This window comes from Lotus japonicus, chromosome 1 (assembly GCF_012489685.1).
Source record: "Lotus japonicus ecotype B-129 chromosome 1, LjGifu_v1.2".
In the NCBI taxonomy this organism is placed as follows: domain Eukaryota; kingdom Viridiplantae; phylum Streptophyta; class Magnoliopsida; order Fabales; family Fabaceae; genus Lotus; species Lotus japonicus.
The window spans coordinates 27762140-27779298 of NC_080041.1; the positions used below are offsets into that span (position 1 = coordinate 27762140).

The window sequence follows — 17159 nt, forward strand, 5'->3', positions numbered from 1 at the left end:
TTCATCTACTGAATGTTTTTGAAGATTGACTTACATGCTATGTGCTATGTGGGTAATCTAGGATGTGTGGTGCATGCTTTATATGCTAAGTGCTAAGTGTTTATGATGCGATTTATTGATATATGACATGTTGTTGATTGTGATGATTTAAATATGCTTTACACTGAAAATCTGAGATTCTGAATGGTGAGAATAGCGGGCAGGTCATGCCGATTTTATTTTGAGAGTTTTGAGAAAGTTTGATAGGACGAACGAGGTTCGGGCCTTGTATAGGGTTTATGGATCGAGACATTCTCTGGAGTCATTTGGGGATTCGAAGATCCCGAGAACTTATAGGAATTGCGATAAGACTAAAAAGGATATTATTTTGAAAAGAAAATTCATAAGACATTAAACAACCTCTAAATCTTTAAGTAAGGGTAATAATCTCGAAAGGAGGCTTTGGATGAAAATCATAGTTTGGAAAACGAGAAGTGTCGTCGGATCCAAGTGTTGAGTCTGTTGTTGTTGTGCTGTTGGAGCAGCGTTGGTTGTTGTGCTGTTGGAGCAGCTATGTTGTGGGGCTATCCTGGGGATAAGTCCGGGGAACCTTTAGTTCCCGAGTATGTGATACTCTAGTGCTGTTGGAGCAGCGATGTGTGTTGTGAAGTGTGTCTTTTGTCGCAGAATCGACTTTGCCTTAGGGTAAGATTTTAGAGACTTTAATTTACCTAGAACACGTGGCGACGTGTCGAGTGAGGACGGAGACGTTGATTGACTAATCATCTTGCATTCATGCAACATTAATGAGGTATTAACACAGGACGTACTCTGGACCTCGTCGGTTTCCAAAATGGTCATAAGACCCGGAATGCCGTGAAAGAGCGTTTGTAGACGTCTCTTGTAGCAGACCGAAATGGCAGACCTACGGGTTTACTGCTGATCTGACTACCCAGTGGGAGTAAGAGACATCACGGGCCGAAATGGCACCACCGTGGCTGGTGAAGGGCTGATCCGATGATGTCCATCCGTTTCCGGATTGCATATTGGTTGACTGGGTTAACCTGCATACATATCACGCAACATGCATACTGACTTAGTTGATGAGTGTGGTTGCTATTTGATAAACTTACTTGGAACATGCTAATTGTTAGTATTGTCGTTATGATTTTGTGGAACATGCAACCCTAGGAATGATATCTCTAGTTATAAGCCTAAGTGGCTATCTATTACTTGTACCTATTGGGTTTATTATCTACATAGTTCTTTAGAGTTGACCCTCGCGTCTTCTGTGTGTGTTTTGGCGGACAACGCCTTTTGTCAGATGAATATTGCGGACTGGTACACCATGGTCCACCCTTCGGGGGGGATTAGGTATGAGATGATAGATCAGGACGACCCCGGGTCGTGGGTGGTTGACCCCGCGAGCCACCGAGCGACGTATTCGGGGCGTATCATGGAGGACCACGTGGATAGTGGAGGACTCTTGAGGTCAGGAGTGTTGAGGCGATGCTCTATCAGCTTCAACTTGCCACCGGGCGTTCACTGTGGACCAGGTCTTGGAGGAGCACCGCCGCCACCGCCATCTTCAGAGGAGGAGGATCCCTCAGAGGAGATTCCAGTGGGAGTGCCCTCGGCAGGGTCTAGTGCACCCTCCGTTGCGATCATTGATGATCAGGGTTCGGGCCCTAAGCCCGTGAGTCCAGCATCGGAGGGCGTTGCAGGAGCGAGGGGAGGACGGATAGGGTCGATAGACTTGGTCGTTCTGGATTCTGATTCAGACGACGATCATGCTAGCACATAGTTCTGAGTGTTGGTATGAGCTCCTCGAGTTAGGATTAGTGTAGGAGTAGAGTTTTAGCTCTGACAGTCTTGCTTCTTTTGTTACTTAGGGGACAGGGTAGATCCGCCTATAGCTTTTTGTGTGGTTTCCTTACGGGGATCACAGAGAGTTGGTTGGACTTAGGAGGTCTTATTTTCAGGCCATTGGGTCAGCTGATTCTCAGTTTTGAGGGATGGTGTTGCGGGCACTTCACCCTTTTCATTTGGTTTGTATATATTGCCTACGGGCGCTACTCTTCTATTACCGTCACTGGAGGTTTACTCGTGACGAGGTTACTACTACAGCGGGGGCTGTTTATATATTGTATATTAGTTTTATTACTTTTCGCATTTGGGTTTTATTTAATTCAGTCTTGTCTTAGTTATTATCAAAAAAAAAATATTCACGTTTTCCGCATTAAGTTTACTTTTGGTTACTAAAGTGACGCCACCGAAATCGGGGTGTTACAAAAATTATCATGAAAAGTGTGGAAAACTATTTAAACCTCATGAAGAGGTTCATGTACCTGTGGTTATTGATACAAAGAAATCTCAATCGATTATATCTCTACAAGTTGAAACAAGGAACCAGCAGGAACTTGAAAAATTGTCGACAGATGAAGTAACGCTCAATATTATAAGTGCGAGAATACGGAACCCATATTAAAGGGTGTGGTTAGCCAATATACAAATAAGCAATTCATTTGCAAAAAATATAAGAGTCTTTGTCCTTGAAGTTTATACCCCAAAGGCGTAAAAGCATATTGCATAGTTGTTTTGTTCTGAATTGGTCATTGATTGACAAAATGGAACATGCTTTTAACTAGTTTCGGTTTCATTACCCAAATCTGAATATGAGAATTGTACATCGGAGATTCGTGCATCAGACAACACAAGGCTAAAGAAGGATACATCAAGGGAGATAAAACAAAGCACATATCACCGAAACTCTTCTTCACTCCTGATCTACAAAAGAATGGGGACATATACATCCAACAAATTCGTTCAAGTGATAATTTGACAAACTTATCTATGAAGGCTCTTCCAACAACATCATTTGAAAAACTTGTGCAAAATATCGGAGTTCGTCGGCTGAAAGATCTCAACTAATATGCATTGTACTGTTTTTTCCTTAACTGTGTTTTTTTTCCCATTGGGTTTTTCATGGTAAGGTTTTTAATGAGGCAATGTACAAAGCCGTGCTATAGAACGATGTACTCTTTTTCCTTCACTAGGTTTTTATCCCACTTGGTTTTTCTTAGTAAGGTTTTAATGAGGCACATTCTTAAGGGATGGTCATCCAAGAGGGAGTGTTTTAAATAATTTAGATGACCATCACGGGCGAAGCCCAAGCCCATGTAACTTGGCATTTTCATCCATATTCACCCCTATAAATACAAAGGAGATGCATCAAGATGAGCACTCCTCATTCACAATATTCTTTTTTCTTTTGCTCTATTCTCTATAGACTCTTGCTTCTCTCTACCTCTTCTCTTCTATATACTTGTTATGCTCACACTTATTCTTAACACTAAAAGGTTATCAATAAATAACTTAAAGTCTCATTAATGAAATTGAGATATTTTCAAAATAATATCATTAGTAATTAGTAGTCTCCTTAATGAAATTGAGATATTCCGTTTCCGATGAAGCAAAAAAAGAAATTTAGATATTATACAATTAATAGTTAATATAATTAAAATTTTAAATTTATAAATAAGTAATTAATATTTTCATTAGTAAGAAGGTCAACAAAATTTTTAATATGTATTTAAGAAAACTTTACATAAACATAATAAAAATAATTCAATTATTGTAATTAATAAAATAACTTTCAAAAAAAATTAATTAAATTAAATTTTATCAATAACTAATTAATAGTCTTGTTAATCAAATTGAGATATTTTACAAATAATAGTTAATATAAATAAGAATATAAATTTATCATTAGTAATTATAAATTAGTCCCATTAATGAAATTGAGATATTTTACAATTTATAGTAAATATATTATAATATAAAATTTATAAATAAGTAATTAAGTTTATCATTTTTTTTTAATAAACAATTAAGTTTATCATGAGCATGGAGGTCAATAAAGTTTATCAATAAGTAATTAGAATTATCATTATATATATATATATATATACGTATATATATATTTATTTATTTATACACATTTAAAACTTTTACTTAAAACTAATGTTTTTTTATCTTGTAATTAAAATATTATATGTGGTGAATGTTGTTATATCCCTCCCGAGGAAAATGCATCCCTGAAAATTGACCAAACATCATTCCCCACTATCTCCCAGTACTTCTTAAAGAAAAACGGTTGGAATCCGTCAGGACTCGGAGCGGTGAACGGTTTCATGGACTTCAACGCTGCATAGACCTCTTCTTTCGCCACCGTTTGAGAGAGTACGCTCCGGTCTCTATCTGAGAGGGAAGGAAAGTTGTCATGGTCAAATTCCATCCTTACTGGCTCAGTAATGGCAGCAAAGAGAGTTTGGAAATAGTTCTGGACCTTCGTTATTAATAACTTCTTGTCAGAACACCATGTTCCATCACACAATATCAATATGTGAATTCTATTTCGCTTTCTACGGATCACCGTGTGAGTATGGAAATATGAAGTATTGCGATCCCCAAACCTAACGTTGTTATCATGATAACATAGTAACTTGCATTCATATAAGTAAATGTAGCTAGCATCCTAGGCATATAGGCATGTTCATAATAACACTAGCTAGCATTTATTGCATCATCATCATATAGCATATCTTGCACATATATCATCGATAGTCCTAGTATCATGCTTTCTAACAATCACAATCACAACAATTTATCTAGGTCGAGGCCGAAGTGCCCTTACTAGCGGGAAAACTTCCCAAGAGGTCACCCATCCCAATATTACTCCAAGGCTAGCACACTTAACCATGGAGTTCTAATGAGTTGGGCTCCCGAAAAGAAGTTGCAACTTGTTGTCATGAGTAGTACCAATCAAATCTTTTATGCCCTCCTCAACTGTATAGTCCATCCCTAGACAGTCTCGGACTACCTCTTGTGCGAGTGTGAGATCGGTTCATTCATGTGCCCCTCCGCCTAGAAGCCTGCCTGAGCCGCTCCTTGTCCGTGCCTCACTGCACCGGCGATCACTGCCCGCCCTCGTCGGCCCCGGGCGTCACAGGCCCACCAACTTCCGCTTGGTTCGTCCCCGAACCACACCGTACTAGGAGAGGCCGGCTCTGATACCAATTTTAACACCCTGATCTGACGACTGGCCTCACGGTAACAACACGAGTCTTTTCAGCGCGCTATGTCCTCACTCGCGCGCTTCTCGGGAAAACTTCCCAGGAGGTCACCCATCCCAATATTACTCCAAGGCTAGCACCCTTAACCATGGAGTTCTTATGAGTTGGACTCCCGAAAAGAAGTTGTAACTTGTTGTCATGAGTAGTACTAATCAAATCTTTTATGCCCTCTGTAACGCCCCGATTTCTCGAGGGTCACTTTAGTAACTTTTTCCAAAAACGTGAGTAAATTTTTGTCGAAATAAAACCTTTGAATGATAATAAATAAAAGATAGACTGAATGCTGAACAAACTTTATTTTATTAAATAGACCAAGGCTTTTTCTTTATTACATCAGGACTCAATGAAGGAAACTAGTGCTTTCAACCTTTCTTAAGCTCATCCACATACACGATGGCTTTAAGAAGGTGTCGAGCCCTAAAACAACACTCGACCTCACCCCCAGTACAGACTCAATAATCCCACTCAATACCCGACTCATAGGCCGCGTGCCCTCCAAGGCCTCCAACGCCCGCATCATATCGTCTCGCATCCTCTGCTCTCGCCAGTCCCATAGCTGAACCATCGGTCGCGCGGTCGATGTCTCGAGCCTTGCCGTCGACAACATCAAGCAAGTGCATGGCCGCATCTCGACTGATCACACGCATGCTTGTTGTCTAGGCGTTAAGCGCCCCAAACAACAAACAGCAAACAAGCAAGGGTCAACTTCTAACACACACATATCATAAGTAGGGTATACTACCCTATCAATCACAAGTTTGTCTCTAAGCTAACATTCACAAATAGGGGAACTATATCAAGCTCTAAGTTGCACAAGTATGGGGAACTATCTCATAATTCTAAGTTATTCTCAGTCAATGCTCGTGCATATGCATGCAGACGCTTTGGATATCCGTAAGCCAATCCCTCATGGAAAGGCAGGACGAACACGACTCCACGATCGGGGTTGGACACCTCCAACGCACCGCTGCCCAACAGCTTGATGATCGGGGTTGGACCTCTCCAACGCACTGCCGTTTCACGTTTGTCCTTTGTTCAGGTCCATCCTCTGAACGTCACCACTGACTAGCCCAATCCAGGTCACCAGCCGTGGCCAACCAAGCCCAGTCCAGGTCACTTGGCCCACAAATGCATGCCATGCAAGTTAGTCATCATCACTAGGCCCTAAGCCATCACGTTCATCTCATATGAACAAAATATCGTAACATAGTAACTTGCATGCGTGTCAATAAAAGTAGCTAACATCCTAGGCATATAGGCATGTTCATAATAACACTAGCTAACATTTATTGCATCATCATCATATAGCATATCTAGCACACATGTAACACCCCGATTTCGGTGGCGTCACTTTAGTAACCAAAAAGAAACTTAAAGCGGAAAACGTGAATTTTTTTTTTTTGATAACAGAACCAAAGACTTAAAGAAATAAATTCTCAACGAAAGATAACAGAACTAATATATAATATAAATGCAGCCCCCGCTGTAAGTAGCAAACCTCGTCACGAGTAACCTCCAGTGACGGAAAGTAGAAAAGTGTAACGCCCGTAGGCAAAATGTACAATCCCAAAAGGATAGGTCAAGTGTCAGCAACACAAGCCCTCAAAAGTAAGAATAAGTCAGAGCTATGACACTAACACCCAACCTTAGTAGACTCTAAACACCCATCCCCTATACTTCCATCATCGACTCTCATCTGGTCATGCATGAAGTCCGGGTCCATGTCGAAGGCTCAGTAGTAGTCATTTCGCTCCGGGTCTTCCCCGTACGACGAAGCATCACGAAACAGTCCGTCAACGGCATCTGACAAAAAGGGCATACATAGCCCCCCAAACACAGGTAGCACGTGCAAGGGTCAACTTACGGAAGACAGTATAGAGAATACGATACAACAAGTAGAGTATAAAAGGGTATATATATATGTTGTATATACACATAAAAGTTCTGCATTGTCTACCCTAAGGTTTAAACATAGCATGTTATCAAATCTCTAGTACAATTCAATCATCAAAGCACATAACAATATTTATCAACATCTACTCATTAAAACACATAACGATGTTTATCAACTTCAACTCCTCTAAATCCCAACGAATATAATTAGAGTGCATGATTCGTCAATGCCACGTCAATCCCGACGATTCCGGAAGAGATAGGCTGGGCACGATCGAGTCGGTCCTAACACTGGCATTGTGTCGACCATAATCCCTCGAGTGTCACTTACAACCTTGACATAGCCATATCAGTCCTAACCCTGCGGGTCGACTTTTCCCTCCGCTATGCCCGACAATCAACAGGTCGATCCTAACCTCACGGTCGATCATATCCCCCGTCGATGTCCGAATTACCCGAAGGTATAAACTGTACCCGAAGGCATAAACTGTACCCGAAGGCATATACTGTACCCGAAGGCATAAACTGTACCCGAAGGCATAAACTGTACCCGAAGGCATAAACTGTACCCGAAGGCATATAGATATACTGTACCCGAAGGTATATACTGTACCTGAAGGCATATAGATATACTGTACCCGAAGGTATATACTGTACCCGAAGGCATATAGATATACTGTACCCGAAGGTATATACTGTACCCGAAGGCATATAGATATACTGTACCCGAAGGTATATACTGTACCCGAAGGCATAAACTGTACCCGAAGGCATATACTGTACCCGAAGGTATATACTGTAACTCATGATGATCTCCAAATCATCCGACTCATCTCAATCCGATGGTCAAAACTGCTCCTCGAGCAAAGAGTATCAACATACTCGGAAACTATCAATTTCCCGGCTTATCCCTCGGATAGCCCAACAAACCCCGCTGCTCCAACAGCACAAGAGTATCAACATACTCAAAACTTCTCAACTTCCTCAACACTTGGATCCGACGACACTTCTCGTTTTCCAAAAACTAAGATTTGCATCCAAAGCTTCCTTTCGAGCTTATTATCTTTATTTAAAGATTTAGAGGTTGTTTAATGTCTTATGAGTTTTCTTTACTAAATGATATCCTTTTAGTCTTATCGCAAATCCTATAAGTTATCGGGATCTCCTAATCCCCAAATGACTCCAGAGAATGTCTCGATCCATAAACACCATAACAAGGCCCGAATCTCATTCGCCCTATCAAACTTTCTCAAAACTCTCAAAATAAAATCGGCATGACCTGCCCGCTATTCTCACTACTCGGAAACTCAGATTTCATTGCAAATGCATAATTAACTCAGCACAAACAACCAACATGTCAAATCAACATATTATGCAATAACCACATAGCACTTAGCATATAAAGCATGCATCACACATCCTAAATTACCCACATAGCACTTAACATGAAATTCACTCTCAAAAACATTCAGTAGATGAATCATCTACATTGTCAGCCGAAGCCTCAGAAAACTTTTCCCAATCAAAACACAAACAAGAGCATAAACAGTAAATCAATGTCGAAAGCATCGACACCTAAAGCATTAGCTAGTAAGGTAAGTTGCCCTTACCTCTAGTTATTCTAGCGTTCTCCTCAAACGTTCCTTCACAATGAGCTCCTTAATCTTCAGGAAATTCTTCAAAAGAACCTTTAGAGTAAAACCACAGAATTCCATCAAAGACTATCAGAAATTCAGTAATCAATACTCACTAAGGTTACACAAAGTAGTATATACTCCGAGGTACGATAATCTAGCGCGAAAGGACAAGTTTTTGAAAAAGAAGTTTTCCTCCTCCTCCTCTATAGCTCTCGGCCACTATTCACAAATAGGAGGGTCGATTTTTCTTCGATCAAACTTGGTTCCTATGCTATCATTAGCCGTAACTAAGGGTATTCTAAACTCGGAAAAATTATCGGATCAAAAACTGTCGCAGGGGTATTTTGGTCATTATTTTTAGCTCAGAAATTCAAAACTGAAATTTCAAAAAGCAAATTGGATGGGGACGTCACCAACGACGTTTATGACAACTAATCCTACTAGCACTAAGCTAAGGCGATAGTTTTCAGCCCAAAGGACGAAGCTTTGCCCCAAAATGGGTATTTTCACCAGAATTGAAACTCGACGGTAGTTTTTCGAGAATCGGCGGAGTATTATTAGCTAAACATACTCAGAAGAATGTAGGGAAGATGTTTAGAATCAAAAATGAGATATTCAGGATAGTTTTGCAAAAACCTCAAAACTATGAGCACAGAAATACCTAGAGAAAAGCTATGGAAAAAGCGATCAGAGGTAAGGAAAAGCATCAGTACCTCGAGGCCTACGCGTAGCAACGAACGGAACGACGATCGGTCAAGAATTGGAAAAATCACTTTTCTTCCTTTTCCTCCTCTTGAAGCTACGGCCGTGTGTGTGTGTGTTGTGATTTTTTTGTTGTTTTTTTCTTTTTTCTTTCATATACTATATATAGGAAATGGAAAATGCGGAAAAATGAGAATTTCACGATTCCGATTTTTCCTACTGATTCAAACGTATATTAGACACGATATTCTTCCCGTTGAATCTTCTAATTCTCCAAAGAAATATCAGTATGATTTTTGGTTTTCGAGGCTTGTTTTTAATGTGTACCGGCTTAAAATGCACTTTATGCACTTTATGATTTTGACCTCGGATGCAGAAACTTCCTTCTGAAGAAAGATCTGGAACGTCGATTAGAGTGGGCGCACGCGGATGAAATCTTTATTTGATGCTCCGAATAGAAAAAGTCTTCATCGTCCGTTGATTTTAGGGTTTCTGAACTATCAGTGATTCGGTTTCGGCAAACTTCCGATGATTAGAATCGGACGTTCGTAGATCCTAGAGTTTCGCCTCGAAACGATTGTTATATATGGAAAAAGAGAAGTTCTAACATTTCTTTGAAGATTTTTGGACTAAATTCCTACAGTGTTCCAAGGGTGGAACATAGTTTGATTTTCTAAGGTTCTTGTCCTAGGTTTTAAAGCGAATATTATTCGTGCTATAACTTAAATCGACTTCGATACAATCCTTTGACTTTTCCTGAACTCCCTCCTTCATAATTTATTCCATTTAGTAAACTCTTGTTCAGGTTTTCCTTTCACGATACATCAACCCTAATCGTGAATAGGAAGTTTATTCACTTAGCATAAGCTTAAAACTTGGGTCTTACAACATACATCATCAATAGTCCTAGCATCATGTTTGCTAACAATCACAATCACAAACAATTTATCTAGGCCGAGGCCGAAGTGCCCTTACCTTAGTCACATAGGAACACGTCCTAGGACTTTGGATTTGGCGGGGTCACACTTGCTCCGAACTTCCTAGTCATGTGGACAGAGTAATGGTACGAGTTAGTAGTCGTTTAGCGGTAATATATCCCTTCCCCGTCGTTTCAAAAATACTATCTTAAAAACCTCGAAAAATCAAAACTTTCTCTTTCATAAGATCAAAACCTATTTCCTAAAATAATTGTTTGAAGATCATAAGAACGTTATAAGAACATCATGAATTTCTTAAGAAAAACCCCCAAAATCATAAATATTCCTAAGCAACTCGATCAAGATCATTCTCTTCTGGTTTTTGGCAGATCAGCTTAAGCTGCAACCACAGAGCATATTGAGAATGGCCTTGCTCAAGGCTTAGAAACTAAAGCAATAAAAAAATAAATAAAAGAAGACAAGAGAGGGAGAGAGCTCACGGCTAGGGAGAGAGGAGAGCAAGTGAGCTTGTGTGAAAAATGAGGAGGTGGAGCTCTCTATTTATAGTGAGAGGTGAGAGCAAGGCATTAATTGCTTTACTTCCTCCCCAAGTGAGGCCCAAAACCGCCCCCCCCCCCCCCCTTCAGCCCATTCTAGGTTTTCTAGAACTTTCCAAAACTCCCCACTTTTAGCCCTCAAATTTAGGTTTATTTCCTAAATTAAACCCCACAAAAATTAGCATTTAAATCCCTAATTATTTGTAGAAATAAAATCTGAGTCACAAGAGTTTTAAATCAGATTTGGAGGGATCCTTGGAAGTTTTAAAACTTTAGAAATCAATCCCCCATCAAATAGAAAATCAAAGAATCACATCCCTAATTTTTTCTCCATCATAAAACCTAGCTAGAAAAGGAAATTTTTGCAAAAGTCTTCTTTTTTTCTTCCTCCACAAGCCTTGGCCGACCACACCCTCTCCTTTCTCAGATTTTCACAAAAAATTATTAAAATAATAATTTAAATATAAACCCCAAAATAATTAATGCATTAAATGCACCATTTCCCTCCTAAATGCATCAAAACTTCAATTTTAAAATCAAAAATCCTCATCAATAATTTTTGGCTCCAAAAATTCGTGCACCAGCTCCATGATGCCTCAAAAATATTTTCAGAATTAATTTTGATATTAAACCATAGGTTAAAATTGTTTAAATGCATTTTATTTAAATAAAACCCCATTTTATTTAAATAAAACCTTCAAAAATAGCACCAAGGAATATTCTCTCCGAGAATATTCTTAAAATCATGCCCAGCACCTCCCCATAAGGTGTGGCCCACGAAAACGTCCTCGTCGACTCGATTCGCCAACTCATCGCTGCCGTCGGGTCGATTTTGACCTAAAAGTCGCTGTCGCCGAACCCTAGCAATATTATAGTCAAAATGCTCGTATCGTTGCGCTCATCAACGTCTAGAGGTTTCTAGGACTTAATATTGCTTCTAACAATTAATCACCTTTTTAAAAGGCATAATATCACATATAGCACAAGCAATTCACAGAATATTATTTAATATTATTATTAAAATAGTATGCCCTAAAACCGGGTCTTACACCCTCCTCAACTGTATAGTCCATCCCTAGACAGTCTCGGAAAACCTTTTGTTCGGGTGTGAGATCGGTTCATTCATGTGCCCCTCCGCCTAGAAGCCTGCCAGAGTCGCTCCTTGTCCATGCCTCACTGCACCGGCGATCACTCCTCGCCCTCGTCGGCCTCGGGCGTCACATGGATCGTGATTTAGTTGCGTGAAGCTCGATTTTCTGTGCGATTTCTCTTCAATTTTTTTTGGTAGATCGTGATTTGGTTCCCGCGCGATTCGCAATTTGATTTCGGGAAGTTCAAGTTTCTGTGAAAATTCGTGCGATTCAGAGGCTTGTGGTTGAATTTTCGGTTCATCAACAGAGCTTGATGGAGCCATGTCGCCAACGACATGGCAGGGAGCCGCAGCGAAGTTACATTTCTTCCCCGCGCACCGCGAGATTGGATAGACACCGCCGTGCAGAAGCACGCCGTGCTCTAAGCGGTTACTTACGGTTGCAAAATGAGTGCATGCAGGAACAATTGAGGTACTATCACCTTCGGTAGTGGAATCAAGAAGAAGAGGAAGCTGAGACCGCTGTTGAGGTCAAGCCTTTCTCGGCAGCAGTAAGAGAGGTGGCCGTGCCAGACGGTATGACACACCTCGCGTTGGAAGCGTACGACGGGAAAACCGATCCGAAGGATCACTTGCTTCATTTCAATGCAAAGATGGCGATGAGCACGGTTTCCGACGCGGTAAAGTGTAGAATGTTTACTTCCACACTCCGAGGAGCAACTATGGATTGGTTTGTGGCTATGCCTCAAGGATCCTTAGCCAAGTTCCGCGACTTCACACCAAAATTCCTTGACCATTTCTCCACGAGAACAATCGAAGATCTGTTTGACATGCGGCAGCAGGAGCGTGAAACCTTGGAACAATATATGAAACGGTACAGTGCTGCATCCACAAGGTTTGAGGAACTGGAGCCACGCATATGCGTGTGTGCTTTCAAAGGAGGTTTATCCCGGGGAAAGTTTAGCCGCGAACTAAGTAGGGAGCTGGCATGCTCAGTGACAGAAGTCCGCGCCCGAGCGCAAGACTACATCCTAGAAGAAGAAATTGAAGCACACAAAAGGAAGCAAGAGAGGGCGGCGAACGTGGCGCTGACGAGGAAACGGGTATAGGATGAGGAAGCAAGTCGCGAGCAAAAGGTTAAAAAATCTGGTCGATCTGCTAAGAAAAACAAGGGAGGACAACTCAGTCGGCGTTCTCGCCGAACAGCCGAGGCGAACCAGCGAACGAGGCCGAAGGGGCACTCAGGTAAGGAATTGACAAAATTACTCTTGAAAGCAGGAATCGAGGACATGAACAGGAAGGCAAGTGCAGAATGGATCTAGGGTGCGAGGCAAAGAATCGGCCCAAATGGTGTAAGTACCACAACTTGGAAGACCATGACACCACCGACTGTTTTACGCTTAAAGGTCAAATCAGACAGCTACTCAAGGCGAAACAGTCATGGGCGACGAAGAGGAAGGAATCTAAGGAAGCCGAGAGTGGCGAGGGCGAAGGAACGGTGGAAACAGCTAACGTGATCATTGTCGGGGGTCGCGAGGGTGGCGATGGCGTATCAACAATAGGGCGAAGACAGGCAGAGATGACAGCATCGATGCAAGGCTGTCCGGCTCGGCCTGGATACGAACACCCATACATAGTAATATCGTCCGCAAATTTTGAAGCAATCAAGACCCATACAGATGATCCCTTAATGGTAATGGTGAGAATCAGAGGTTTCAATGTGTGGAGGGTGCTATTGGACCAAGGTAGCTCAGCCGATATAATCTACGGGAACGCATTTGAGCAGTTGGGACTGAGGGATGAGGATTTAAGGCCATACACATGAAATTTGGTAGGATTCTAGGGAAAGCAAGTTCAAGTACGCGGCTATGTGGAATTGGACATAGTTTTTGGAGTGGGCGAGGATGCCGAGCTCTTGAAAATAAGATATTTGGTCCTACAAGTCGTGGCAGCTTATAACGTCATCATAGGGTGAAACACCTTAAATCGCCTCCATGCAGTTATATCCACGGCCCACCTTGCGGTACAATACCCGCTACCCGGCAGAAGGGTAGGGAGGATAGCAATAGACCAAGAAGGGGCGAGGAAATGTCGCGACCATTGCCTTAACTTGTATGGTAGGAGGGGAGCTGGCGGCGGACACAGGTGTCATGAGATTCGGGTGGCTGGAGGCGAGCAAGGGCACCCAGTGGTACAGAGCCAGAGCATCTCGGGCGAACAAAGAAAGCAGGTCGGCAAGAGGATGAACGGGCCGAAGAAAGGGAAAGAGCAGGGCAAGGGGAAGAGTGTACCCTCTACCCAAATAGACAGTGAGTGGAACAACGAGAGATGGGATATGAACGATACCCTCTAGCCCAGGCTCACCATCGAGCAAGAACAATGTAAGACCCAAGTTTTTAAGCCTATGCTAAGTGAATAAAATCCTATTCACGATTAGGGTTGATGTATCGTGAAGGAAAACCTGAACTAGAGTTTACCAAACGAAATAAATATATGAAGGAGAAAGTTCAGGAAAAGTCTGAGGATCGTACCGAAGTCGATAAAAGTTATAGCACGATCGTTATACGCTTAAACCTAGGTCAGAAACCCTAGTATATAGCTAGTTTTCACTTTTAGGCACGATGGAAGTTAATTCCAAAAATCTTCAGAGAAATGTTAAAACTTCTCTTTTTCCATATACCACAATCGTTTCGAGGTGAAACTCTAGGATCTACGAACGTCCGATTCCAATCATCGGAAGTTTGCCGAAACCGAAACCCTGGTATTTCAATACCCTAGAATCACCCGACAATGAAGACTTTTTCTATTCAGAGCTTCAAATGAATATTCCACACGCGTACACCCATTTCTCTTGATGATTTCAATCTTTCTTCAGAAGGAAGTTTTCCATTCCGACATTCGATGCAAAAAGCAACTTATCGGGTAAAATAGTTTTATACCGATTATGCATTAGTCGCCAAAAATACAAGGAGACCTCATTTTAGTTTTGGAATTCTTTCGCCAAAACATATCTTAGAATTCACGGAGAATGACGCCGGAAAAATCAGATTCGCGAAAATTTCATTTTACCGCGTTTTGCCAACCTCTATATATAGCGAAGAAATGAGAAAAAACACAAAACCATACCCATTTTCCCCACCAAGGCCGCGAGTTTGAGAGGAGAGGAGGAGGAGAAGATTTTCTTCATTTCTTGCTTGATCGTCGATCCAACAGTTGCTACTTCAAGGTGCCAAGGTATAGTCGCTAATCCTTACCTCTGATCGCTTTTTCCATAGCTTTTCTGTAGACTTTTCTAAGCTGATAGTTTTGAGGTTTTTGCAAAACTATCCTGAATATTCCATTTCTGATTCTAAACCTCTTCCTTATGTGCCCAATATCACTTTTGCCGGGTTAGATTTTCCGTTATGTCATCGGATTTCCGCCGGAATCAATTTTAGCCTTAAATACCCATTTTTGGAGTTTTTGAAGTAAAGCTTCAACCTTTAGGCTGAAAACTATCGCCTTAGCTTAGTGCTAGTAGGATTAGTTGTCATAAACGTCGTTGGTGAAGTCCCTGTCAAATTTGATTTTTGGGATTTCAGTTTTGAAAATTCTAAGTTAAAAATCATGACCAAAATACCCCTGCGACAGTTTTTGATCCGATAATTTTTCCGAGTTCAGAATACCCTTAGTTACGGCTAATGATAGCATAGGAACCAAGTTTGATCGAAGAAAAACCGAACCTTACAATTACCAAAAGTGGCCGTGAGCTTTTAGGGGGGAGGAGGAAAATTTCCTTTTCCGAAAACTTGTTCTTTCGCGCTAGATTATCGTACCTCGGAGTATATATTACTTCATGTAACCTTAGTGCGTATTGATAGCTTATTTTCCGATAGATTCTGATAGTATTTCTGTGGTTTTGCTCTAAAGGTGATTTTGAGGAATTCCCAGAGGAGCAAGCCTTTGATTGTGAACAAGTGTTAGGAGATCGTCCTGGAGAATCTACAGGTGAGGGCTACTCACTGAATCCCTAGTTAATGCTTAGGGTCGATACTTTCGACTTGATTTACTGTTTATGCAATTGTTTGTGTTTGATTGGAAAAACGTTTTCTGAGGCTTCGGCTGACAATGTAGATGATGCATCTACTGAATGTTTTTGATGATTGACTTACATGCTACGTGCTATGTGGGTAATTTAGGATGTGTGGTGCATGCCTTATATGCTAAGTGCTATGTGGTTATTGCTTAATATGTTGATACATGACATGTTGATTGATTGTGCTGAGTATTTATGCTTTGGTAATGAAATCTGAGATTTTGTATAGTGAGGATTGCGGGCAGGTCATGCCGATTTTATTTTGAGAGTTTTTGAGAAAGTTTGATAGGACGAACGAGGTTCGGGCCTTGTTTTTGTTAGTGGATCGAGACATTCTCTGGAAGTGATTTGGGATTGGGAGATCCTGAAAATGTATAAGATTTGCGATAAGACAAAATGGAATCTATTTTCTAAAGAAAACTCATAAGACCTTAAATAACCTCTAAATCTTTAAGTAATGATAACAACCTCGAAGGAAGGCATTGGAAGTCAAATCTTAGTTTTGGAAAACGAGAAGTGTCGTCGGATCCCAGTGTTGAGAAAGTTGAGAGGCTTTGAGTATGTAGATGTTGTTGTGCTGTTGGAGCAGGTGTTGTTATTGTGCTGTTGGAGCAGCTGTTGTTGTTGTGCTGTTGGAGCAGCTATGTGTTGTTGGGCTATCCTGGGGATAAGTCCGGGAAACCGTTAGTTTTCCGAGAGTGTGATACTCTGTGCTCGTTGAGCAGTTTTGACCATCGGATTGAGATGAGTCAGATGATTTGGAGATCATCATGAGTTACATGTGTTTTGTTGTGAAGAAGTGTCTTTTGTCGCAGAATCGACTTTATCTTAGGGTAAGCTTTTAGAGACTTTAATTTACCTAGAACACGTGGCGACGTGTCGTGTGAGATTCGGAGACGTTGTTTGACTAATCATCCTGCATTCATGCAACATTAATGAGGTATTAACACAATACGTACTCTGGACCTCGTCGGTTTCCAAAATGGTCATAAGACCCGGAATGCCGTGTAAGAGTGTTTGTAGACGACTCTTGTAGCAGACCGAAATGGCAGACCTACGAGTTTACTGCTGATCTGGCTACCTTGGTTTGGTGTAAGAGACACGCGGGCAGAAATGGTCCCACCGTTGCTGGTGCTAGGATTGACCCGTTGATGCCCATCCCAGAGGCACGCGA

The 17159-nt window shown here is 41.4% G+C and overlaps 2 protein-coding genes across 2 annotated transcripts; both read left to right on the top strand.

Annotated features, from left to right (window-relative positions):
• The first annotated feature begins 12563 nt into the window (after positions 1–12563).
• LOC130731731 (uncharacterized) lies at positions 12564–13019 on the top strand. Its single transcript, XM_057583977.1, has one exon. The coding sequence runs from the start codon at positions 12564–12566 to the stop codon at positions 13017–13019; it is 456 nt and encodes a 151-aa protein (XP_057439960.1).
• A 203-nt stretch (positions 13020–13222) lies between these two features.
• On the top strand, positions 13223–13735 carry LOC130731742 (uncharacterized). The gene has a single exon (XM_057583984.1). It carries the CDS (start codon positions 13223–13225, stop codon positions 13733–13735), a length of 513 nt encoding a protein of 170 aa, XP_057439967.1.
• Positions 13736–17159: the final 3424 nt, after the last annotated feature.